Here is a 25684-nt window from a genome sequence, read left to right on the forward strand (position 1 = left end):
CAGAAAAAGCAAAAAGAGGGGGATAGTAATCAACAAAGACTTGTTTATTTGAATATTTGGGGTGCATATACATATACTTTTTAAACATAATCAGGTTAATAAGGGACAGATGAGACATCACTTTAGAATCTCCCTTTATTGGATATGTAAGGCACATTTACAGCATGACTGACTTTCATATATGGTTTTCCTCTTAATATCTATCACTAAGTTAATTTTTCTTAATGCTAGAAATTAGAAGATGGGGTGCCAGCAGTTGTATCTGGTATCAGAATTCAAGGCTGTATTTCATACATAGACCATTCTTACCCTACCCTATACAATTATCCCGGAGAAGTTTTGCAAAGGAAAGCAAACCGAACGGAACGGCTGCCGAAGCCTTTTGTGTATGAGCTGTCAGTGCTGATAAGGAGGTGATTAAACGGAGCCGCTGCTGAATTTCCCCACGGCCGGAGCGGAGCCGGCGTTTCTCTCGGAGCCGCTGCCCTGACAGCGGCCCCGGCCCGAGCCCGGCCCCGCCGCGGCTCTCGGGGCTCCGGCCACAGCGGCGCTTCCCGGGGGCGGAGGAAGGTCTGACGAACCCGGAGACATTTCACCTCAGAAATCAAGTTTCCCTGCACTCATGGGCAACTTCTTGTGCCTTCCTCTGAGGGACCCTCACGGTTAGCTAAGGTTAAAGCTAAATAAAGAGATAGCAGCAGGAGCTCATGGCCGACACAGCATGGCCACTTCCACCACAAAACCGATACCGATTTATACCTGAGTTTCTATTTTGACAAATTTATCTCCCGAGCTCTGCGGACAAGCGGAGCGGTCCCTCTGGCAAAAGGGGCATCAGCCACCTGTGCGGCCGCGGGGGCAGCGGGAGGTGGCATGGCGAGGCCGGGGAGGGTACGGAGAGGCGGAGGCCGGGGCAGCTCCGAGGCTCGGGGCAGCTCGGGCGGAGCGCCGCCGCCGGGGTGCGAGGGCGGGGTCCGGCGAGCGGCCCCTCAGGCCGGCAGGGCCCCCCCCGTACCCATCATGCCCCGCGCCGGAGCGCGAGCGGCGCTTTCCCGCGAATTCAGTTCAAAGGGGGGGGGGGGGGGGCGCGCGCCGAGCGCGCGGACCAACCAAACGCTTCCAGAACCATCCGCGCGTCACGCGGGGGCGGGGCCGGCGCCGGCCAATGGGACGGCGCGGCGCCATCCCCGCAGCCAATGGGCGCGCGCGGGGGCGGGCGCGCGGCGGCGGTCGGGCTCGGCGGCCGCGGCGCTGAGGGGAGCGGGGCGGAGGAGACTTGGCGGAGTTGGAGCGCGGCGCGTCCCCCCCCCCGCCTCACGCACCCGCCCCGCTCGGCCCTGCCCGCCCCGCTCGGTCTCCGTCCCGTCTGGGCCCTCCCGGGGCCACCCCTATGGCTCCTCAGAAGCACGGTGGAGGAGCGGGGCCCAGCTCGGGCTCCGCTGGCGGCGCCGCCGGAGGAGGAGGTGGCGGCGGAGGAGGCGGCGGGTTCGGGGGCTCCGCCGCGGCGGCGGCTCCCGGTGGCAAATCCGGCGGTGCCGCGGGCGGTGGCGGCGGAGGAGGAGGCAGTGGGTATTCGGGCGGCTCCTCGGCCTCCTCGGCAGCGGCGGCGGCGGCAGCGGCTCTGCCCCCCGTGAAGAAGCCGAAGATGGAGCAGATCCAGGCCGACCACGACCTCTTTCTTCAGGCCTTTGAGAGTGAGCACCGGGTCGCCGGAGGAAGTGGGGGCCGAGGCGGCGGGACCGGCCCGAGCCGCCGCGGAAAGGGCGGGAGGAGGAGGAGGGGAGGGCTGTGGGGAGCAGGGGCTTCCGGGGGTAAACACGGCCGGGGGATGGAGGGAGGGAGCGGGGCCGGGGGAGGCGGGGGCCGGCGGGTCCCGGGCGGAAGCGCGGGGAGCGGGGCCGGTGTGCGGGAGGGCGGCGAGAGGCGCCCCGGGCCCGCGGGGCGGAGGGCGCGGGTGTGTGTGTGTGTCTATGTGCGTGTGTGTGTGCCCGCGCCCAGCGATGAACTTGGTTCTCAGCAGCACTTCCCATCAGGCTTTCGGGGCGGCTGGCTCCCTTCCCTCCTCTCGCAGCCCCTGGAGGCTCTGGGCACGGAGGGGCGAGGGGGCCCTTTCCTCTCTGGCCTCTGCCGTTCGAGCCCCTTTCAGGGGCAGGACGCGATTAAGAGTTCACTGTACTTGGTTTTTCTTTGTTTGGCAATAATTTTCACTTAGTTGAGGTTTCGCATTGGAAATCGACCTTTGCGACCCAGGCATTCCCCTTGTGGGAGCTCCACATGGGTGGACAGTCCCCCTGAATTCACTACAAAGTTGTTTGTGGAAATCTGGTTTAAAAGCACAGTGGACCAGTAAACTTAAATTGCACTAAAAGATTTCTGTGCAGCTGCCAGGATTTGAAGGGAATTTTTAAGGCCCTATTTGAAGACACGATCCTGTTTTGGGATTGATGCTGTCAATGCTCACACTTGCTGTAGACGGTGACAGTGTCGGAGTTTTTGGTGTAGTCTGGAATAAAGCATGGCCGTTTAAGTCTCAGTCCTTTTAACGACGCTCTGTATTCAGTAAATACTGTGCTGCAAATGGGTCAAGTCACAGACTTGAGTTTTAAGAGCTTTTTCTCAGTGTCTGAGGTGGAAAAAATTCTTCTGCTCGTGCCTCAGTGTGTCAGACAAGGGAAGCACAGAGCTGAGCAGGTGGGGATCGGGAGGAAGCTGCAGTGTAGCTATACATATGGATATACATAATGTGTTACCCCCGTGTGCAATTATCGTGGGAAAACTACAGAAAGTAAAAACTGCATCAAAGAAATCCTAACACGTGTAGTACTGAATTGCATTCTTCCTGACTGTTTTTCCTGTCCCTTTTCAAGGTCATATGCTAGGAAAAGATAAAAGATTTATTTTAAGCTTTTGCTGAGTAATACAGACTTGTGAGACATATGTCTCTCTGCAGGTTGAAGAGAGTGTTTCAGAATTTTTCCACTTAGGAAAATTAATGTTGAAGCAGCAATGTGTTGCCTTTAAATTAAAGTGTATCCTTGTGAATATGACTTAATGTTTCCATACATTAAGAAAATATAATTATGTCATGGGCTTTTTGAGACTGAAAAACATGGGATGTCTTTTCAAAGTTGTGAATACTCTGTATTTTCGCTTTGTGGCAAAGTGCACATATCTTAATTACTTTATTTTATCTTGATTTGAAAAATATAGATTTTATCTTGATAATTTGCATTAAGCAGATTTTCACTGGCTTTCTTCAGGCTTCTAAAAGGAAATACTGTGATCATTTTAAGATTTCCTTCTCTAACAGTAATACATCTCTTTAATTCTGTGTTCTATGGGGTCTTACATTAGTAACTGTAGAAATAAGGCTGAATCATATCTTTGAAAAGGGGTGAAGGATATAAAAGGTTGTCCTTTTCTACTTCTAATTATGGAATTCCACACAATAAGGTTTCCAACTATTTGAAATAAATGTTTTGCAGTCATATGAAAAGAAAATTTTCTATTTCTTTAGACATAAGCTTTGTTTTCTTTATGTGGGACATTGAGGCAGAGTTACCAGCCTTAGCATGGCCATCAATACATCGTCTGTTCTCTTTTTTCTCTCCACTTGATGTGTATTAAGTAATTTATAAGCTTTTTGCTGATGTTACTTTGTGAAGTTGGAATTTATTTCAGTTCAAATAGGGAGTATTTCAGTTTAGTTTGGAATTCTTGTTAGAAATAACCTGATCCAGACAAAACCCTTCTTGTTCTGATTTAATTGGTTAAAACTAAACTGAAGGTCCTTCTCTTGTCTGTAGGCAAGTCTTGATCCTTTGAACGTTGGTTCTCAGACCTGTTTGAGATGATGCTGTGCTTTAGTGTCCATTTTGTGAACAGCTGAATTATCTTCTCTCCTTTTGCACTTGAAAACAGTAGTTGCTCTGCTAAAAACAGCATTAATTTCCCACCTTAGAATGATCCATAATGGATCACAGTCAACTGACAGTCCCTGTTCTTGTTTCAATACGTGCTGCAAGTGACCTTGGTACTTGCCAGAAGTGTAAAGCAATCAGAATCCAAATTATCTGGCTGTGTAAATTTATTGTGCTCTTTTGGTATCATAGCAGATGTGTTCATTAACTTCATGAGGAAAATCTACCTATATGACCATAGGTTGTGATACATTGAAGTATTTTTTTTGCCCCTTAATGATACAAAGTCTGTAACAAACCCATTTTGTGGAAAGCAGAGCAGTCAGAGTTGAGTTGTGACCCCTGATTTGTGGCACCTTAAACAAGAAGTTGCTTTGTGTTGTAGAGTTGTTGAACTAACCTTGAATGTGATAACTTGGAGTTATTTGGACATTGTGATGCTTCACTTAATGGTTTTTGTGATAATTGTTTCAAAGTAATGGCCACACTAAGATACTTTTTGTCATTCTAAGACTGTCTTTCTGGAGGTAGAGGTTGCCTTGGGTAACATGTGTTCCTTTTTCTTAGAACCAACACAGATATACAGATTTCTACGTACCCGGAATCTAATAGCAGTGAGTAATTGGTTTTATCACTCCTTTACTTTGCACTTGTAGAAAATTTTAATTAAAGCATAACCATTTTCTATTTTTTCCCCCCTGCAGCCAATATTTTTGCACAGAACTCTCACTTACATGTCCCACAGAAACTCCCGAACAAATATCAAAAGGTAAAATTGTTTTTGTAAAGTAATCCTAAAATGTTCACCAAGTAGCAGAAGTCCAAAAAGCAGTGGAGGGTAACATCCTATTTTCTTTTTGAAGAACTTTAAAATGCATACTTCAGTGTACAGTTGATTTCTGAGACCTAAGAGGTTTTTTGCAATGTTAAGTGTATGTGTAGCTTTATCCATGTGATTTTTGTGGATACTGGCAGTATTCAAATGTGGAGAGCTATCTGCAGAATCTTAACTAATTTTCCCGTGTTTGTTTTCTATCTTGGAGGAGAACTTATTAAAAAAAAATCCAAACAAAACTATATTGCATCCCAGCTCATGTAATCAATGATGCTTAATCATAATCATATGAAACATTGTATTTTAAACTGTAACCTAACCAGTTGTTTTTGGAAAAAATCAAAACCCAAATACAAAACTATTGGCTTTGTTAATTAGCCTTGAAAGAATCCAGTAGTTATTTCTGTATTTATCTTAAAAGTTGGAAAATAAAGCAGGTCTGCTTATGGTATTTCAGAAAAGTCCAGCAAATACTTTGAAAAGGTTGCTTTGAACTGAATACACCTGAGAGATGGGCTTCAGTTCTGATATTGCAAAATAGTCATTCCTGTTGTGTGAGGTGCTACAGCTGCCTGTCAGTGGACCTGAAAACGCAGAAACACTGCAGAGGGACAAGTGCAGTGTACATTATTTATTAGCAGAATCACAAGACCCTTCCAGTTACTTCCCCTTCACTGAAAATCCTTTGTTAGAGTTTAGAATTCTTTTGTAACCTGAATATTTAGTCTAAAATATTTTAGCACCAAAGTTCTTATCGCTTAGAAACAGTTGCTGTGGGACTTAAGTACAACAAATATGCAACAAAATGTGATTATGCAGACAATTCTAATTTAGACTTTATATCTGAGAGAGGTAATATTTGCATGATCTATTGATCAATAGACTTTGCATATTTTTAATTAAAGGAACTGTTTATGACATTATTGGATCTCTTGGATATTGTTTATATTCCTGCTATGAGTTTTAATACCACAATATAACTTTTTTTTAAAACTGAATCCATAACATACAACTTCAGGTACTTAGGGCAGGTAATGATCAGATTTAAACTTGAAGTTGCAGCTTGCTTTTTCTTTAAAAAGTTATCAAAATTAATTTTTTGCTTATTTTAAAGTGAGTCAAAACAAAATATTAAGAAATTATTTTCAGGCTGTTTTGTTTTTTGTGGTTTAGTTTTGTTTGGTTTTTCTAACTAGAATTGTACTACAGGAAGTTCTTGCTTATAACTGAGATTAATTCATTATTGATTGAAATGTGTATGTTACCTGAAAATGTTCTGTTGGATATCTGCTATACTTGCTGGGAAGCAAGAGACAATTCTTTGCCTGTGCATTGTTATCCACTGTTCCAAATTCCAGTTGATTCAGCTGCACAGGTAGTGCTTGATTTCTGTTTGAAACATACTAATTGTATCAGTTCCCTCAACACTTTGTGAGTTTAGTTGGGAGGTGTTCTAATAACAGATTCTAGCTGTTTCTTTCAATAGTTCTCTCAATGCTGACTAATTGAAATCATGCTTGTAATTAATTTTAAGAAGATTAAATAAAAGGTGTCAGTATATTTTCTTTATAAAAACACAATAATGCAGCAAAAGTGAGCGAGCATAGTTGAAAGTGAGAAAGACAGAAAGTAATTGTGAAGTGTGTTCCCCCTGGGTTCCCTCTGCCCTTTCCATGCTCACTCAGTACTGTGGCCCTTCTCTTTCAGCCTACTTAAAACCACAGAAGTTGTAATCTAAAGGTAGTTTTAACTTAGAGATTGGTGAAAGAGTCTTAACTGGGCTTCCTGAGGGGATTAGCAGGATCCTTGTTTGCTGATCTGTGCTGGTAAATACTTACAGATATGCTCAAAACCTGAATCACTGTTCTTCATTCAACACAAGTACTTAAGGTCTATGATCTCGTTGTTTTGGTGAAAAGGGGACTTTAAAGAGAGAAAATATCTGAACTATAGAAGATCATCCTGAGGTTTATATTAAGAAAAATCTGTGTTTTGGTTTCAGTACAGTGAAAGTGTTAGTAGAGTTCTCTTTGCAAAGAAGTCTTTTCTGAAACTGCATCACGATTAGCCTGTTTTTGTGCACTATACATGTATATTAATTTATTCCCCTAGAACTCCTAAATGTTGCCATTGTTAAATTGCTGATAATTTTGATTGCCATTTCAGTAAACAGTTTCATAAGTAAAATATAAAGAACTAATCTCTGGATTTAATAGACCTTCCTTAAAGAATAGTAACTATGACTCCACATCTTTTACCTCCAGCTCTATGATAGTCTGAGAAAAATGCCAGACAAATTTATCACTTGGAGGTAGGGAACTAAAACTGCATTTTTACCAGGAAATTATCTATTGATATTGCTCCGCATGTTTAATACTGAGAAAGTGTTTAGAAAACCTAGAATGCTTAGAGCATAGGAGAATGGTCATAGGGACTAGTTAATGGGCATGTGTCAAGCTGGGCTAAAAAGGTATTGAAATTACTGCTTATTGGAGAGGTGATAGGCTTTGGTCAGCTAATAGACTTTGTGTCTCTGGGTCTGTCTTCAGGTGTTAGTATATTATTAGGCCAAATTATGGTGTTGGAAAGAATTTAGTAACTGTTAATAAAATTGCTTCACATACAGTATTTGGATAAAGGAATAATTATATTATTTATTGGCAAAATAATGGCATGCTATGATGTGACTTCTAGTACTTTGCTAATTATTACTTTTCTTGTCTGGAATAAGAGTGGGTGGAGAAAGGAATGCACAAGATGCACATACTTGTTACACAAATGAATGCTATCTTGAAAATCCTGTGTGAGGGATGGTTATTATAAAAACTTGATTTTGTCTGTTTTGCATGGGAGCATGGTAACATAAATAGTAATTCATTTCAAAGGCATTTATGCTCTTACAAGTTAACTTCAAAGGCAAAAATTTTTTACCAATTGCTATTTTTAGTTTCTTGGAAAGATTTATTTTTTTTTAGGAAGGCTCTCTTGTTTTGACTAACCTGAGTCTGGTTTTAGCAAAGGCTGTGCCACTGTTCTTTTTGGATCAATAAAGGTCACATACTAAATACAAGTTGGGTCAGATGTTAGTATATTTTATGAAAGATTGTTAACTTTCCCCCATTCTGGGATCATGTTTGTCTCTTAGCTGCTTTTTGGCTCGTATTCTGATCATGACACACCTTTGGTCTAAATCTGTTTTAAGCAATTCCTCACTCTGGAGAAAGCCCTCTCAACTTGCTGTTCTGCAGAACAGTGGCTAATTTTGATGAGCTGGAGCAAAGTGCACCCAGAGACATTTTTATCTTAGAATCTGAAACTTTTAATAAATTGCTCTGTTCTTAACATCTCTTGCTTTAAAGTTGAGCACTGCAATGTTCATTTTAACAATCCCACATTTTAGTGTAGGTGAGTCAGTTCTTCTGTCTCATGTGTGACTCTTGGGCTGAGTAGAGCTTTGAATCAGTGATTGTTTACTACACAAATCATAATTGTTTTTCTCCTTGTTATGAGTGTAGCCCTGTAGTTTTTGTTGCCCAGTGTTGCTGTTTAGTCCCCATGTGATGTGTAACTCAATCATTCTCGAGCATTACGTGCTGACTGCAGACAGAGTGACATCAGTGTTTCTTCAGTCAGGGTATTTCTGTAGACAAATGCTTCCCACTTCCCCAGAGCATGGTGTTGTTCCCTGTGCAAGAAATCCAGTGTTTGGCAATGGTTTATGTTCTTCTTACTCCATTTTTCTAAGGTATAAATGTAAAGGAAAGGTGCCCTCACACTCTTGTGTTGTCCCTGTAGTCAAGTGCAATTTTGTGGGCATCTAGATCCAAACGTTAACTTGCCTTTAATGAAAAATGGAGGGACTGTTCTGTAACATGCTGAATAACTTCTGCTCATGAGTGAGCTTTATTTAGCAATGAACATGATATTGTATGTATGGTAGAACAGGCTGAACATATGAGCATGAGCAGACTGATGTCAGAATTACAGAGAGGAAAGATTTGAAGTGATTATTCTCTTTGACATTGTTGTCATTGGTTGTCATTGTGCCCTGTTTCCTGTGAGTGGGTTCCAAAGGTTGCTTCCAAATTCATTGCTCTTTGCATTGTGTCCATTTAATAGAAATGTGTGGAGAAATAAGGGTTTTCAGTTTTAATTAGGCTTTTAACTCTTTTGTCCTATAAGGCTTTAAGTGATTTTCATTATTATGCTCAAGATTGAAATAGTAATGACTGAGGGGCTGACATGTCAATTCCTGGTATGCACAAGTGTCAGTAAAACAGGAAGATTGTCTCTGACAAAGCTGAAATGTGGTTAAACATGTTCTTTGTAAGGGTTTCAATATGTTGCTGTTAAATGAAACTTCTTACAAGCAGTAGGATTACTGTTGCAATGTCTGGGTTTAATTCTTTGTATTATTTTTGATACTGCTTGAGAAGCAGTTGTATCCCTTACAGTACAGGCATGATACTAGGTCTAAAAAAGTATATATGTGTCTAAAGGGTGTTTTCTGAAGAGAAGGCTAAAATGGTATATATAGACAGTTTACATGGAAAATCAAGTGAAAGCTCAGGCTGACTACATTTTCTTGCTGTAAGTTGTGGGTATAGTGGCTGTGTAAAACTATTCTTTTTGCTTTTTCCTCACAGGAAAACGTTCAAAGTAGATGACATGTTATCAAAAGTAGAGAAAATGAAGGGAGAACAAGAATCTCACAGGTACTGTCCTGCTGTATATTAATGTGTGGGTACAAATGAGTATGTGCATGGGCTGTGAATCAGAAATCCTTTTGACTGATAAAGTGCAAGTGATAAAGAGTCATTACTCAAAGCAAAGTAGTTGCTGCTGGAAATGTTGCTTCCAGAATCTTAAAATGTGTGTATGTATGCTGGTCACTTAACTTGGAGAAAAGCAGTGTTGGGAATATTCAGTATTTGTTGTGGCATCTCTTAAAATGTGTATAGAAACCTCAGATAGGTATTTGCGGCTTACGTTGTTTTTTAAGAGTATCAGTTGTGTCAATAAGTAATCTCTGTGTGTTGGAATTAAAATTAAAAGGGAGGCGAATTTGGGAAAACTTACTTGTAGTTTATGTTGTTGTATACTTGCTATTTTCAACCTGTTCTTTTCCCACAGTGTTTGCAAATCATTAGATTACTTCAGAGGCAGCTGTGCTATATACAGTAAGTTTGTTTCAGACTATATAGTCTGAAACAAACTTACAAATTTTGTGTTTTAAGAGGTTTTATGGATTTACTATATATTATTTTCCTAATTATATTTTGCTCTATATATTGTGTTTAGTTGCTTTGTTGAAACAACATACAGTATTCACTTGTGTGTGTTGTTTTTTGTGCTTTCAAAACTGCAAAAAATGTTCTTTAATGTGGAAACATAACATGGATGAATGATGCAAGTTGGTGTAGATAGAGTCCTTTGAATGCTTGAGCTGTTGGGCGCTTCTGCTGGTCATCTCAGAGCTCTTGGGAATGTTTGTGTTTAAAAATAAGTGTGGAGTGTCAGGTTGTATCTGCCTGAGAAGTGAAGGTGCACAAAGTTTTGTCTGGTGGGGTAGTGGGACAGATTATATTTTTTTAATGTGTACTTCAGAAATACTAAGTGTTTTGAGGACCCTTTTTAATCTAGATTTAGGAATACCTGTTTTCAACAGAAATATGCCCTGAATTTTATGATTTGAAATAAGATGTGTCTATGGTCAGCAGAATAGTCTAGGCTGTGGAATAAAACAGAGGCAGTTATTATTTTAATTGCACATGTTATGAGTGATTTGGACTTGATTAAACTGATAGCCTTTATTTCTAAAGGTGCAGGTTCCCCCTGTAAAGATTCTCATTACTGTGCCTAAAATACTTGTTGGTGTGGTTTTCTTTTAATTTACACCAAGCCTGTGGTTCAGGGAGAAATTCTAGAAAATTTCCACCAAAACTGAGCTCTGTTGCTGATGACTTTCCAAAGATGTGTTTGCCTGCCTGTGAAGGCAAGGTCTCCTGTCTTCAGGCAATGTTCTTCTACTGTAGTATTTAAATTATTTTTTTTAATGTATCAAGTCATGGAGTACACAGAATAAGTCTGTGAAGAGAAAACTGGCGTTCAGTTCTGCATCAACTGCAATTGCTATATCCAGGCAGTTTCCAAGTTAAGAGGATGGACTGAATTATTAGAGTTCTGTACTGAACATCAGTGAAGTGGTTGCTGTGAGAAGAAAACACTTGTCTGTTCTAACATTTCCTTTTTTTTTCCTGTTTAGCTTGTCTGCTCATTTGCAACTTACATTTACTGGGTTCTTCCATAAAAATGGTATGTTTGCCAATCCATTCATTCCACTGTTAATTTGTATAACACCTTTGAAATTAGTAGAGATCTGTGAGGGGAATATTTGAATGTTTTTACTCTCTGCTGTTTGGATGCAGGTTTTAATTGACTTGTTCAGCCTGTCTCATTAGTTCTAATTCAGTAGTGCTTTAGAAATGCTGAAGTGTAATTGTGATGTTAAGAAGATAAGCCTTCAGGGTTTTAGTCAAAACAGTGATTTTGAGAAATCCTTAGAGCCATCACCCATTCAAACAGAAATAGACCTTGAAGAAAGTGATTATTTCCCAAAGAATGTGATTTTTCTGGGAGTGTGTCTTTGGTGTTTGGAGTAGCTTTAAAAAACCCCACAGCCCTCAAATACTTGGAAGATTCAGTGGCTTCTACTTTAAAGTAGAAGTGCAAGAAAAAAAATTGTCAAATTGAGTCTAGAAATGAAGGAAAGCCATGTCAACGATTATAAAAGCCATGGAAATCATATTTTAGTGACTTGATGTCATTCCATGGTGTCTTTTAAGCACATAAGGATTTGCCTCTCAATATCAGAATATTGGATTTCCTTGGCCAGAATGAAGAGTTCTATTCTATTTTATTCTATTCAGAGCTCTGAGAGTAAAAACTGTTTTTCCATTAAAATAAAATGAAATTTCTAGATTTTTGGTTGCCATTGCTGATCACACCACTGGCAGCAGCTGCGTTGAAGATTCCAGGCTCTAGGAAATTTATTGTGCAGTCTATGAAACAAAGTCTTATTTTTTAAGATTGTTTTCAAGTTTGTTTGAGAGTCCTTTAACAGCTATTTTGCATTTATTTAGCCTTACATAATATAAAAGGGGGGTGGTGTAACTTTGTTGTTTTCCTATCTGATAGCATCTGGATCTTAAGCCCAAATTTTAGGGTTGCAAGCTGTAAAGAAAAAAAATCTGGGAAAAAGAATTCAACTCATCTGTAATTAGCACATTCTAACTGTCCTTAGATCTACCCATAACATTTTTCTCTGTTATAAAAAGGTAACAAGCTTGCTCTTTTAAACTTTAGAAATCAGCTATGCCTTCAAATCAGCCAATATGAGAATAATTAGGATATATTCTCAAGTGGAAATTTGTAGTGAGTTTGGGGAGAGTTGAAACTAAGAATGTGGTTAGGGGTCTTTGTACCTGGGATGTGCCTGTGGTTAAAAAGTAATTACAGATGGATTTATATCATTGAATAGATCTTCACTTTTTCAGAACTTAAAATACTTTTCTGTTTAGATAAGCCATCACAAAACTCAGAGAATGAACAAAATTCTGTAACTCTGGAAGTACTGCTGGTGAAAGTTTGCCACAAGAAACGAAAGGTAAAAATGATCTGACAAATTATTAATATAGATTAAAGCAAAATGTTTAGCTGCTTCTAGAATATCTAAGTAACAAGTGATGCTTCTGTTGAAATTAGCCTTTAAATTTAAGAACTAATGTATTCAAGTTGTTTTCTATTGGATTTTGCACTGCTTTATGAGAAATGAGTTTCTAAAAGCATTCAGCTCTGTTGATTGAATTCAGCTTGTAAATCACATCCACTTGTGTATTTCAGCCACTTCTGGTTTTACCTCAGTTTTTGTGTGTCACATCATTAAAGTATTCATTCTCTTGTGATGTCCAGAGGCTTAAGGAAACCAGGCAATCACAAAATCATAAAGTAGCCCTGTGCCTTTCAGAGTTCGGGAGTAAAAAGGAACAAATTGTAATTGTTTCAAATTCCTGTCATCTGCCAACTCCTCTCTTTCCTTGCTTTTTCTGTATCTGTGGTTTTTACTTTGGTTATTTCAATTATTGCAGATTTTAGCTGCCACGAATCATAAACAATTTTATATTTTTTAAAGCATCTTTGAATTTTCTTGCAGTTTTAGTTGTATTTATTTCACATCAGTTGGCAAATTATTTCCCCAACTACAAGAATATGGGAGGCTCAGTAAATGCTTTAGGTTTTAACTAGAAAGGGAAAGATTTGCAGTCAGAGCTGTATATTCTTCCCTAATGCTAGGCTGATTTGACAGGTTTTTAAGAATTAATACTGTTTCTAGCCAATTTTGTTAATTGTTGTAGTATGGATAAATGTAGTGAGGTCAGGAGGTGCTAATGGTTATTCCAAATGTTTTGCTGCAAGTTTCATATTTAGGCCATCTTGTCTTGTTTTCCCAATTCTACACAATGTTCAATGATCTCTTTGAGAGGTAATTGAATATAATAAATCCTAGGTAAGTGGTTCTTTATCTCACAGATAGCACAAAATGCACTTTGAAATATTGCAAGGAGAAGATAGAAAGCCTTTGAAAAATATGTATATATAACCAAAACATTTAATTTCTTCAGGTAAACAGAATTAAATTAGTATTAATGACTGTTCTACAATCTTTTTAAGTGCCTCATGTTAGTGTTATTTTATTCAGATAGAGAAAGATGGCTGCTGCCAGAAGGGGTTATAGAATGCCAGTTTTATTTACACTTAAAAATATCTAGGTTTGTATTTAAACTCTGGGATTGTTCCAGGTTTTTTTATTTATATCTGTTACAAGGCTTATTATAAGGCTTATTTTCAAAAGTTGGCAGAATAAATGCAGTTTAGAAATGGTATCAATTTAAATACTTAATGTCTTTACTTTGAAGTCTAAAATCCTGAACCTTATCTTTCTTGTTTTGCTGCAGGATGTCAGTTGTCCAATAAGACAGGTTCCTACAGGTAAAAAGCAGGTGCCTTTAAACCCAGACCTCAGCCAAATAAAACCAGGCAACTTCCCATCACTTGCAGTTTCCAGTAATGAGTTTGAACCCAGCAACAGCCATATGGTGAAGTCTTACTCATTGTTATTCAGAGTCACTCGCCCAGGAAGGAGAGAATTTAATGGACTGATCAATGGCGAAACGAATGAAAACATTGGTAACTTCAACCTTGAAATCTGCTTTTTTAAATCTGCAGGGCTTATCTTGTGGGCACATGTGGAGTTGTCTGGAGCAGTGTGGGTCACACTGTGACAAGGGCCAGTAGTAACTGAGTGATTGAGCTTTTATTTGTTTGCAGTCTCTTTTGAGATGGGGCTGAAATTCAGCTGCTAGCTAGAAATGGTGCTTCTGGTTTTGTGTAAATTTAACACCACTTGTTTGTGACGTGGTGCTGAAGGTGTGAGGCAGCACTGCTGGAGGTGAACAGTGCAAGAGAGCCCTGTGGTCACTGACACTGTCATCATTCCTCCACCAACACTGGTCCCTACGTACTCACTGCGGATGCTATCAGTGTTTCTCAGCAAAACTAATTGACAAGCCAATAGGAAAATACCTCAATAATAAATTTTTAAAAGTTGTTTTCTTCATCTTGTTGAGAAGTGTTACAGCACAAATATTACAGCTTGGAGAGTACATGTAGAATGAAAAGCTTTATTTTTCACTATTTTATAGCCACAAGAGGAGGAAGATCAAATCCCAAATTCTTTATGCTGACAGAATAATACAGTGAAATTATAAATACGCGAGAACACACCTAAAATATGATTACTGTTAAGCTAAGTGGTCTTTTATTGCATTGTCCTTCTCTATTGTATGGCACAATCAATAGCCATTTATATTTGTGAGTGCATAGAGACTGTTGGATCTTTTGAATCTGTGCTTGTGTAATGTTTGAATACCATATTTCTTATGTGCAGATGTCAATGAGGAGCTTCCAGCTAGAAGAAAAAGAAACTCTTCAAATCGTGAAGATGGGGAAAAGACATTTGTAGCACAAATGACTGTATTTGATAAAAACAGGTAATATTGTAAAAACAATTATAGCTTCTATTAATCATTGTATTAATCATTTTTAATCATCATAATATTAGAAATTTGATAATAAGCTTAGTATGTTCTTTGTCACAGTGTAAATTGTCTTTGGCTGCATTTTAGTTGTTATTTACAATAAAAACTTAAGCTTATATTTAAAAAAAAAACTGCAGGTTTCATAACACATTTTATACTGAGACCTATTCAGTGACTACTGTAAATAATTCCCATCTCTGAACTTGAATATTGTTCTGGTAATTTGCATCTATTTGTCTGTTCCTTGCCAGTTTTTGACTGATGTAATTTCTCTGGTTCTGTTCAAGATCAGTGACAGCATAATTAAAAAGTTAAACAAAGAAAAGGTCTCTGAAGTACCCTTGCTGCTTACACTCTGTTGAGTGCCATAATTTTTCCCATGCCCAGAGTGTTGCTGGTGTAGTCACAGGTCTCATTCTGCTGACAGCTACAGAAGACATCAGTTCCCATTACTACAGGACAATCAAACAAGTAGTTAAAATTATAACAGGCCTACTCTGTAATGTAGTTTAATTATTTATTATCATGATACTACTTAATGTATTTCAAGGAAGGTGGAGTGTGGTGAACTCCCGTGTCAATAGCTTAGAGCACTCTAGATCCAGTTAAAAAGATAAGGACCAGACCATTTCCTGGGTAGACATTTTAGCTGTTTGTACTGCAAAGGATCATAATGCCAACAGCCAAAATACAGTACATGAAAATAAGAGTTCTTTCCATGGAAAATGCAGATCCCAGGCAGAGGTAGGTATTTACAAAAATGGAGCTTGAAGAAAAACTCCAACTAATTCTGACAAAATGGTTGTTTATCCAAATAGGGTTTTAGAAGTATATTTTGAGAAGAGTTTTCAAGAAATGTCCTTTTCTAATCCCTTTCTTAGAAGTCTTGACAGTATTTTGTTATTTTCTATTACTTAATTCCACTGGATAACTTCAATATGCTAAGCAACATATGAACCACTAGATGGTTTTGTAGTGATGATAAGCAAGGACATTCTCAGCCATGCTGTTGTGTAAATGAGACTGATTTGCAGCAGAACCAAGTCATGCATAAAAATGTATATATTTTTGGTCTAGTCTTTAACATTTTTCTTTGTTATGGATGATGTTTGCCTAAGATTTAGACCTAGTCAAATAAATTTGCCTGACAATATGTCTTTAGTTCATGGAAAATTAATTCCTGTGAAATAGTGTATTTTAATAGACAAACAATAGAAGAGCCTTTTTACACATAATACATATTTTGTCTTGACAGACGCTTGCAACTTCTGGATGGGGAATATGAAGTGGCCATGCAGGAAATGGAAGAGTGTCCCATTAGCAAGAAAAGAGCAACATGGGAAACGATTCTGGATGGGAAGGTATGGATTGTTTCAGTGGCCAAGAAGCCAGGAAATAATTATCTTTGGGAATGTATGGACATACATTTTAATTTAGCTCTCAATTTAGAAAGCTTTGGCTACACTGAATCATTAATACAAGCAGATATCAACTACTGTAAGGTATGGCAGCTGTCTCTTTCCAGAGACTTCTGAATTCCTGACCTAGAAAATCAGGCAGTTTAAATGCTATTCTAACAAGTTAGACATCAAAAAGGAGCAAACTGCAGAATATTTAATGGGAAGAAAGAGGAACCCAGACAGGTGTGATCTTATGTACATAGCTTAAGAGAATGCTGATAAAATGTAGTGGTGAAAAGAAGAGGGTGGTATCAGTGTAGGAGGAAGGGTTGAGCAGAGAGAAGTTGTTAACTGAGGTGAATCAACACTCAGTGATTCAGTGATTGTATGTACTTACACAGTCATGCTCACATGTCCTGGGAGAGTATGAGTTGTAAGTGATTGGAGAGAAGAACATGAAGATTCCAGGTGGTTGCAAAGTATTTGTGTCTCAACATGATCATATAATTATGAAAAAAGCAGAGATGATCCAAATTATATAGTAAAAGTACAGTTATAAGCTCAACTATCCTGATCAGCCTCTACCTGCATTAAAATAAATTACATCAGTTTATCTTCTGTGAATATTTTCTCATCATTATTTTTGTGAAGACACTTATTCTGCTGTTTTTTTTTTACTTCCCCCACTCTGCAGAGGTTGCCTCCATTTGAAACATTTTCTCAGGGACCTACACTTCAGTTTACTCTTCGTTGGACGGGAGACACAAATGACAAGTCTACAGCTCCTATAGCTAAGCCTCTTGCAACACGAAATTCTGAAAGCCTCCCTCAAGAAAACAAGCCCAATTCTGTTAAACCTACTCAAACTATAGGTAAGCAAACTTTGGTTTTGCTGCTGAGTAATCATCTGCTTAACCCTTCTGTGCTTAGGGCTCACTGGTGCAGCAGCTTCAGGTTATTCTCAGCAGAAAAAAAGCAAAACTGAGTGGGCTTTGTTGTATCCCATATTTTGTCATTTTGTTAAGGTTAAAAGCTGTACATCAGGACAATATTGAAGTGATTATATACAATGTTCATAAAGCCTGCTGTGAAATACATTGGGGAAAATCCGTCACTAGGATTTCTGAAATTGTCTGGTTTGCCCTACTCCAATTAGTGCTCTGTAAGTTTCTGGGTTTATAGGTGCCCTACTTTCAGGTGGAATAGAGTTAATTTTCTTAGTGGCTGCTTTAGTGCTGTGTTTTGGATTTAGGATGAGAATAATGTTGATAACACTGATGCTTTAGTTGTTGCTAAGCAGTGTTTAGACTAAGTTAAGGACTTTGCAGCTTCTCACACCACCCCACTATCAAAGAGGCCAGATGACACAAGGGGCTGGGAGGAGACACAGCTGGGACAGCAGACCCAGACTGGCCAGAGGGATATTCCATGCATGGCTTCATGCTCAGTGTAGAAACTAGAAGGAAAATTGGCCTAGATGCCATCTTTATTTTGTCTCACTCCCAGTTGTTTGTGACTTTGTATTAGAACCTTGTGTAGGCAACTGAAGCTCAAAGACATCTGGAAAACTTAAGTTGTACAGAGAACAACAGGTTGCACCTGTTGTTTCAACACCTATGAACACACCTAGGCTCTGGATTGGCACCCAGTTCACTTCAGAGTAATCAGCATTTCCAAGCTTGTAACTAGATTGGGACTCTGAGAGTAAGGAATCTTCTAGGTCCCTGTTGTAGAAGTGATTATTTTGGTGGTTCTGTCCCCAGGCTTAGTCTCTGGGGTGTGCAGTGAGGCACTGCTAGTGAAGGCTTAATAGTGCTTTGGAGAACTTGTCCAAAATGGCATTTCAGTCTGAGTTTGGTGATGTTTTGGAGATAGAGTAGTGACAGCAAGGAAATTATTATTATGAGTAAAGGATTGTTTTTCCAAAAGTGGTTTTTATGCAGTTGTGTTACAGTAAATGTTGAGAAACTTAATGATGAGACTTTCTAAGAGTGGTGATTCTTTGTGCTGTGTTTAGGGCTTTAGTGTGATAAAAAAGCGAGATCAAGAAGAATTTCACCCTAGCTGTGCAGAAGCCAATGTCTAGAATGACCCCAAACATCCTCAGCCAACCTTAGAGGCATCTTTCTCTTTGGAAAGAGTACAAGAATATTTAAATAAGACTGATACCTGTTCCCTGAATTGAGTATTTTACCTGAGCTAGGGAGAGCAGACACTTGGGTTTCTTCCACTAGGATGAATGGCTGACAGTGCACACATGAAGTAATTCCAACAGAACCTGGGAGGTCCCTGAACTTTTGCTGTAGAAATTTTTCTGCTTTCTCTTTACTTCCTTGTACTAGGCTTCCTTGTATTTTAGAGTTTCTCGGAGACCTGTATTGTAATTTGTTAGGCAGGTTTTATGCTCAGACTTGCAAAAGAAATGAGAGTTGAGTTGACCAACTCCAGAAGGTGTGTGGTAGTTTACCGTAACAAATGTAGAGGCAATAGGAACATGGCAAGACTGCATTGCCAGTGTAACCAGGAACCCATTTTTTTCTTCCATCAGAAAAGTTAAATGTTCCAGTAAATTGATAAAGTTACAGCCAGAGCAATCTTCCCAAATAGTACAGCTAACTCTTATACACAAATGTATTGTAGTGTAATGTGCAGCATTGTAGGGTATTTGTTATGGTGTGCTGTTTGCAGTGTCTGAATACCACGAGAGTGAAAACTGTACAAAACTTCTATCAGACATTCTGATGAAGATCCAGTACATCTTTCCCAATGGACATCAATTTGGTGTTGTCATTTTACTTTGGCATATTTCCCAAGACAGACCAGTGGAATAAAGACATCAAAGACTTTCTAAATATGGCAGCTTTAACTTTGCTGTAATTACAAAGTTCTGAAAGTAACTGAGCCATGGAATTGGGATTTCTCTGATGTGGTGCAGGCTAAAGTGTCAGGCTTCCTCTCTTTTTCATACAGACAGAAAATAAAATTTCCTTTCTTCTCCAAAATATTAAATATAAAATAAGTGCATCTTCTAAAAGTTACATCAGTAGAGCTGAGCCTTGTTTTCCCATCTTTATCACCATTCAGAAGCAAGTAGGGTCATTGCTGGGTTTCTCTTGAGGGCAGATTTATAAACCTGCTTAGTTACGTGGGGTTTCTCGTTAACTGTATGAAATCAAATACTGATATAGATTAAAGTGTATGGAAGACACTCAGAAGCAACTAAGCATTGCCATTACACATAGAAACAGTGTTCAAGGGTTAAAGTTTCAGTTAAATATTTTGTGTGTTTACTTACATTTCTGCTGCCTGTTAAGAGACTTGTGGAACTTCTGAAATCGAATTTAAGTGATGTGTTTGAATGCAGCAATCTGAAAGCAGGGATGTCTTTTATGTCTCGGCTTTTAGATATACATAAAGAATTCTCTGCTGAAATGGAGTAAGGAAAATGTTGCTTTTTACCTGACCATTTGTAAGTTCTCTGAATGATTCTTCAGCACTTGAGATAATCTTGTGTTGGAAGTGGGTTTGCTTGTGAAGGAAGCTGAGCATCCAGACTTCCTTGTTGCTGGTAGGAGCTACTTACATCAAAGGACATTCAAGTAGCCTGTTTCCTTCAGCAGCAGTGCCCTTCTCAAAACTTCCATAGCTGGGTAAGAAACAATGTTTGTCTGTTCCTGTGCACCAAAGAAACGTGTGTCTGCATGTGGTTTTTTTCAGCTGTGAAAGAATCTTTGCCTACAGACCTTCAAACAAGAAAAGAGAGAGATGTTTTAAATGAACCTCGACAGAAGTTGCGAATATTTTACCAGGTATTGGAAATAATCATCAAAGGGAAAAACTAGAATCTAAATATTGTGTGGGATTAAAATGTTTGCTTGGGAGCTGGGTGGAAATTTCCATTTGCCCTTTTTGTGGACGCCTTAAAGAGTCTCAGATTCCGAGACTGAAAGCCATCTCACAGACTCCTCTTTATGGAAGTATTCTAGAAAACTAATCTTCTTGGGGACACATCTGATGTTCTAAAGACAAAGGACATTCCTTGTTAGACTTCTCGAGGGGGACAGGTGGGTTTCCAATGGGAAACAAAATTCTTGAAATACCAGTGTTTCAGTACACTGAGCTCATATAGTGTTCCCAAAATCTAACTATTGCTGTGGAGGTCTCCTGTAACGATGTCCGGCTTGGATTTGAGGGTTGGAAGTTAATGAATGAAACCCATTTGGTGCTAATTCTGCTCTGCGTGTTCCCTTGTTTGCACCAGTTCCTTTACAACAATAACACGAGGCAGCAGACGGAGGCCCGCGATGACTTGCACTGCCCCTGGTGCACACTGAACTGTCGGAAACTCTACAGTTTACTCAAACATCTTAAACTCTGCCACAGCAGATTTATCTTTAATTATGTTGTAAGTAACCATTTTGTAGTTCAGCACTATGAAACTCTGTACAGTCTGTCACAGATGCTACAAAGGCAGGGATTCTGTTTCCAGCTTAGTAAGTTGTAGGGCTGTATCTACAGGTTAGAAGCTGCTTTCTGTGAATGTTTGTGTGTTACATGGAGGGGAAATATTGTCTTTGTTTAAATCTATATATATTGAATAATGCTGACCACTGGAGGCTGAGTTCTAAATGTGGCTACTGACCTTTTTTGCATCAATGTGTTCTTTGATATAGAAAGCAATGTAATTGTATTTGGTTGGAAGTCTCTTGAAGCTCTAGGAAATTTAGAAATGTTCTTACTAGCAGTCTTTTGCTGATTCTTTACTTAATTTTATAATTAGTTTTGAGTGGTTTTATACAAAACAGTAAAATAGTACAGAGCAAGGAAGCTTTAGTGTAATTTGCTTCTAGAGGTTAAAAAGTATTTGGATGTTGTGAAAGGAAACTTACAGCTGTATCAGGTTATTGAGAGGTGATATTTAAGGTATTCAGAATTTAAAGGTTACTTGTTTAAAACTCTTGATGCATTGTCATTACTGTCTGCTGAGTATTTGCAACTGTGCTGCAGTATCATCCAAAAGGTGCTCGGATAGACGTGTCCATCAATGAGTGCTACGATGGCTCCTACGCCGGGAACCCCCAGGACATCCATCGCCAGCCCGGCTTCGCCTTCAGCCGCAACGGGCCCGTCAAAAGGACTCCCATCACACACATCCTGGTGTGCAGGTAGGAGCGGCTCACAGAATCAGCTAGGCTGGAAAAGACCTTGGAGATCAAGTCCAACCGATGACCTAACACCACCTTAGCAAGTAATCCATGGCACTGAGTGCCACATCCAGTCTTTTTTAAACACCTCCAGGTCTGGTGACTCCATCACTTTCCTGGGCCCAACCACTCTTTCTGTAAAGAATTTTTTGGCCTATAAACCAGATTTGTGATCCCTGGGGATTTGCAAATCTGCAGGTGCATATACACAGTGCTAAATTTCACTGTTATGACTAAATAAAATGTAACTGAAGGAGGATAACATCACCCATGATTTTTATGTATCTCTCCAATTGAGAGATCTATTCATAACAATGTAGCTCTCTTTAACTGCCTTACCCTAAAACTTTTCTTCCCCAAAAGGTGAAGTTGGAGGGTTGGATCAGGAGCTCTTCGGTTTTTAATTGGGATTATTTCATTGCTGGACATTTCCCCCCCTCAGCATTTTTGCAATCTAGACCTTAAAATAATTGGTATTAATCAGTGGTAGTTGTCAGTATTTGCATCTGTGATGTGCTGGTGACAGCAGTGACTTCTCCCTTGGCAGGCCCAAGCGCACGAAAGCGAGCATGTCAGAGTTCCTGGAGTCGGAGGACGGGGAGGTGGAGCAGCAGCGCACGTACAGCAGCGGCCACAACCGGCTCTACTTCCACAGCGACACCTGCCTGCCCCTGCGCCCCCAGGAGATGGAGGTGGACAGTGAGGACGAGAAGGACCCAGAATGGCTTCGGGAGAAAACCATTACTGTAATTATTCCGTTTGTACAAAGTTATTTTAAGCGGATTGTGGTTTTTAAAAGATGATCTGCAGTTGTTTTAGGGAACAGTTGGGCATACGTTGTGACAATCCTGCATTTTGGGAGCAGAAAATTTTGCTGAACTACTGTTGATGGAAATTCCTGGAATCAAAGTTTGCTTTTTCAAGTATGCATTCAGTTTGCAGAGTTAGTTCAGTCCTCTTGTGTTTGAAGAAATTTTCATTGTTTGTGGCTGCTTTTCTCCTTCAAAGAGGAGATGCTGGAATCAGGAGCACACAGTTTGGGCTGTATATAATAAGAATATTATTTATCATCAAAAGTCTCTACATCAAATGACATTTTTCTAACTTACTTGACTGCAGAGCCTGATTTTTCTATATATATTTTTGTGTGTAAGCTGAATCTTCGGTATGCTCTCACTACTTGGCAGCAGATACACAGTTCTGATGGGTGTGTTTGTTTCTTTTCCTATCCTTCCTCCCAATCTCCAGCAAATTGAAGAATTTTCTGATGTTAACGAAGGAGAGAAAGAAGTGATGAAATTATGGAATCTTCATGTTATGAAGCACGGGTATGTCACTGTGCTTAGTTTTGATACAAATAAATTGCAGTATAGATTTGGTTGATCATTTTGCATTGTAATTCACTAAATACTTAAAATTCAGTTGGCTCAGTTGTTTAGGAACGGGTTATTAAAGGATAATTTGTAATAAGCTTTTGAGAGTTTTAAGCTTTTAAAGAAGTTGTGCCTAGTAGCATTTGGGGTTTGAAAAGAAAAAACATTAGACTGTGTAATAGCTGCTCTCTGCAGTTACATTGATAAATCATGTTGTAGAGTATCTTTTTATTTTTGAAAGTGTTCTGCTTGCATAATGATGGCTTTCTTATTTGACAGGTTTATTGCTGACAATCAAATGAATCATGCCTGTATGCTATTTGTTGAAAATTATGGACAAAAAATCATTAAGAAGAACTTGTGTCGAAACTTTATGCTCCACCTGGTCAGCATGCATGACTTTAACCTCATCAGCATCACGTCCATAGACAAAGCTGTGGCCAGGCTCCGAGAGATGCAGCAGAAGTTGGAGAAAGGAGAATCGGCCTCCCCAACGGATGAGGAATCTTCCGAGGAACAAAGTGGGACAGCAAATGGATACAGTGAAAATACCAGAGAGAGGATTTCAGAAGTGGAAAGCATCTCAGGTGTCACGAAACAGAGCAAGAAGCAGAAGCTCTGAAGTCAAAAGTCAATTGTCATTCAATGGACAAGCATTGAAGTGACATTCTAGGGTGCATGAGCTCTATAAAGAACTACACACAGAAATACAGAGATTCCAAACAGGCACTGCTGGATGGAAGTAAATGATTTCAACAAGGATATTGTTTAAACAGGGTTTTTATTCAGTTACTTATGCAAGTACTACATGTATATTGGTTTTGGTGATGTAATGACAATATTCTAAGAGTTTGAGCATGAAGAGCAATATGAAAATCTTTTTGTAATTTTAGTAATTAGTGTCTTAAGAACTTTATGGAATTTACATAATTTAAGTATATGTAAAACCGTTTTTTATATTAAGATTTTTGCATCTGTATCTGGCTGTTTTTCCTACCATGAATTTGTGAAACATTAGGGAAAGGGGATTGGGATACAGTTTCTGCTTTTCTTATTTAGAAATTCTCCAGTTAGCTTTTTGTGAAAATAATGTCTGACTATTTACAGTTTAACCTTGATCCTTGTATTTGAAATCATTTCTCAATTGATCATAAATTACAAATCAAATTTTTTTACACTAAAAATTATCAGAGTTGGCAAACTTAGCACTTCCTTTGTCTTGTGCCTGTTTGGAAAGATCTTGACTTTTCACGTTCCAGACACAGTGAAGTACCACCTTGGCTTTTTGAGGTTTAACCAGCAGTTTGGGTTTCGTGGATAATTCTGATGTATTGATCGCCCAGTGTACCATTTTAAACTTGAACATTTAGCTCCTTTATATTTTTATTACACATCTACACAGCTACAGAGAGGGTTTGGGTGCAGCCCCCTGTGCCTGGGGTCGCCCATCCTGGGTGCCATGCTAAGGCTGGAGCCTCGTGTCCGTCTGCAGGCGCTGCGTCGCCAACTTCCCGCGAAGTTCTCGCCTCAGCACAGACTGCAAGGCCAGGCCGTGGGTTTAGCTTTGGCTTTCGAGATGCCACTCTTGAGGGAAAAATGCACTGTAAAATTGGACCAGAAAATGTGTTGCACTTCTTATGTAAGTATTCTGTGATGTATTGTATTCAATACAGATACTAAGATGCTGACTAAACTATATTTGAGCAGTTTTGCACTGCTGTTAACACATTTTATGCATACGTTTACAGATTTTTTCCAATGGAAAGTGGTTTCACTACTGGTACAGTATCAGCACCGAAGGGTTTTATTCCAGCAAGCACTGTGGTTGAGTGACATCACCTCAATTTTTTATTATCCTTAAAATATTTCATTTTTCATATTCTTTATTTATAAAGGAACAATGCTGCTGTAAATACAGGTATTTTTTGTTTTTTATTTCATTCCATCACCATGAAATGCAGTTCCCTATTTGTTGAAGGGGTATATAAGCTTTCTAATGGTGTCTTCAGAAATTTATAAAATGTAAATACTGATTTTGATGGTCCTTAAGATGTGTTTAACTGTGAGACTATTTAACTAATGGTGTGGATGTGATTTGTCATCCAGTATTAAGTTCTTAGTCACTGATTTTGTGTACAAAATAGGAAAGAGGGAAACTGCAGCTTTTTATTACAAACTCCTTGAATTGCCAGCTCTCTTGAGTTTTAGCAAACTCTAATTATGCCTCTGGATAGTACATCATGCATTTCTCTCTGGCTTTAATTTGCTAAAGCTGTGCACATATGTAAAAAAATAGATTATTTTAGGGGAGATGTAGTTCTAGAATTATTGCTTATGTCATTTCTTAAGCAGTTATGCTCTTAATGCTTAAAAGAAGGCTAGCATTGTTTGCACAAAAAGTTGGTGATCCCCCCAAAAATAGTAATGAAATTACTTCTGTTCAGTAAACTTTGTATGTCATGTCAATTTATAATAAAAGCTGAAAAAATCCCCTTGTTTTCTATTTATAAAGATGCCTTTTCTATTTGTACCTTTGGAGATGCCATGTAAGCTGGTTAAAAAGAATTTGAACGGTACAGTAGATGTAAAAACAAAAGATTCCCTACCCCCCCCAAAAAAAACCCCAAAACAAGTTCAGCTGTTTAAATGAACCATTGTTTTTCATTAAATGTTTTATTTGAAATCAGCTTTTGTACAAGAAGTTCAGTAATACAAAATCTGCCATGATGGGTGTCCAGTCATTCCATGTACAGACACCTCAAGCAGCACCTCTATAAACTCTCTTCTGCATGGCT

General features: G+C 39.2%; 1 protein-coding gene across 1 annotated transcript; it reads left to right on the top strand.

Annotated features, from left to right (window-relative positions):
* The first annotated feature begins 1243 nt into the window (after positions 1 to 1243).
* SUZ12 (SUZ12 polycomb repressive complex 2 subunit) lies at positions 1244 to 25396 on the top strand. Its single transcript, XM_030961879.1, has 16 exons — positions 1244 to 1694; positions 4488 to 4534; positions 4625 to 4689; positions 9402 to 9470; positions 11021 to 11070; positions 12336 to 12421; positions 13770 to 14001; positions 14762 to 14864; positions 16168 to 16273; positions 17007 to 17184; positions 20030 to 20121; positions 20574 to 20717; positions 21320 to 21477; positions 22064 to 22262; positions 22765 to 22844; positions 23169 to 25396. Exons 1-16 carry the CDS (start codon positions 1391 to 1393, stop codon positions 23509 to 23511), a joined length of 2256 nt encoding a protein of 751 aa, XP_030817739.1. The 5' UTR covers positions 1244 to 1390; the 3' UTR covers positions 23512 to 25396.
* Positions 25397 to 25684: the final 288 nt, after the last annotated feature.

Source organism: Camarhynchus parvulus, chromosome 18, assembly GCF_901933205.1.
Source record: "Camarhynchus parvulus chromosome 18, STF_HiC, whole genome shotgun sequence".
NCBI lineage: Eukaryota > Metazoa > Chordata > Aves > Passeriformes > Thraupidae > Camarhynchus > Camarhynchus parvulus.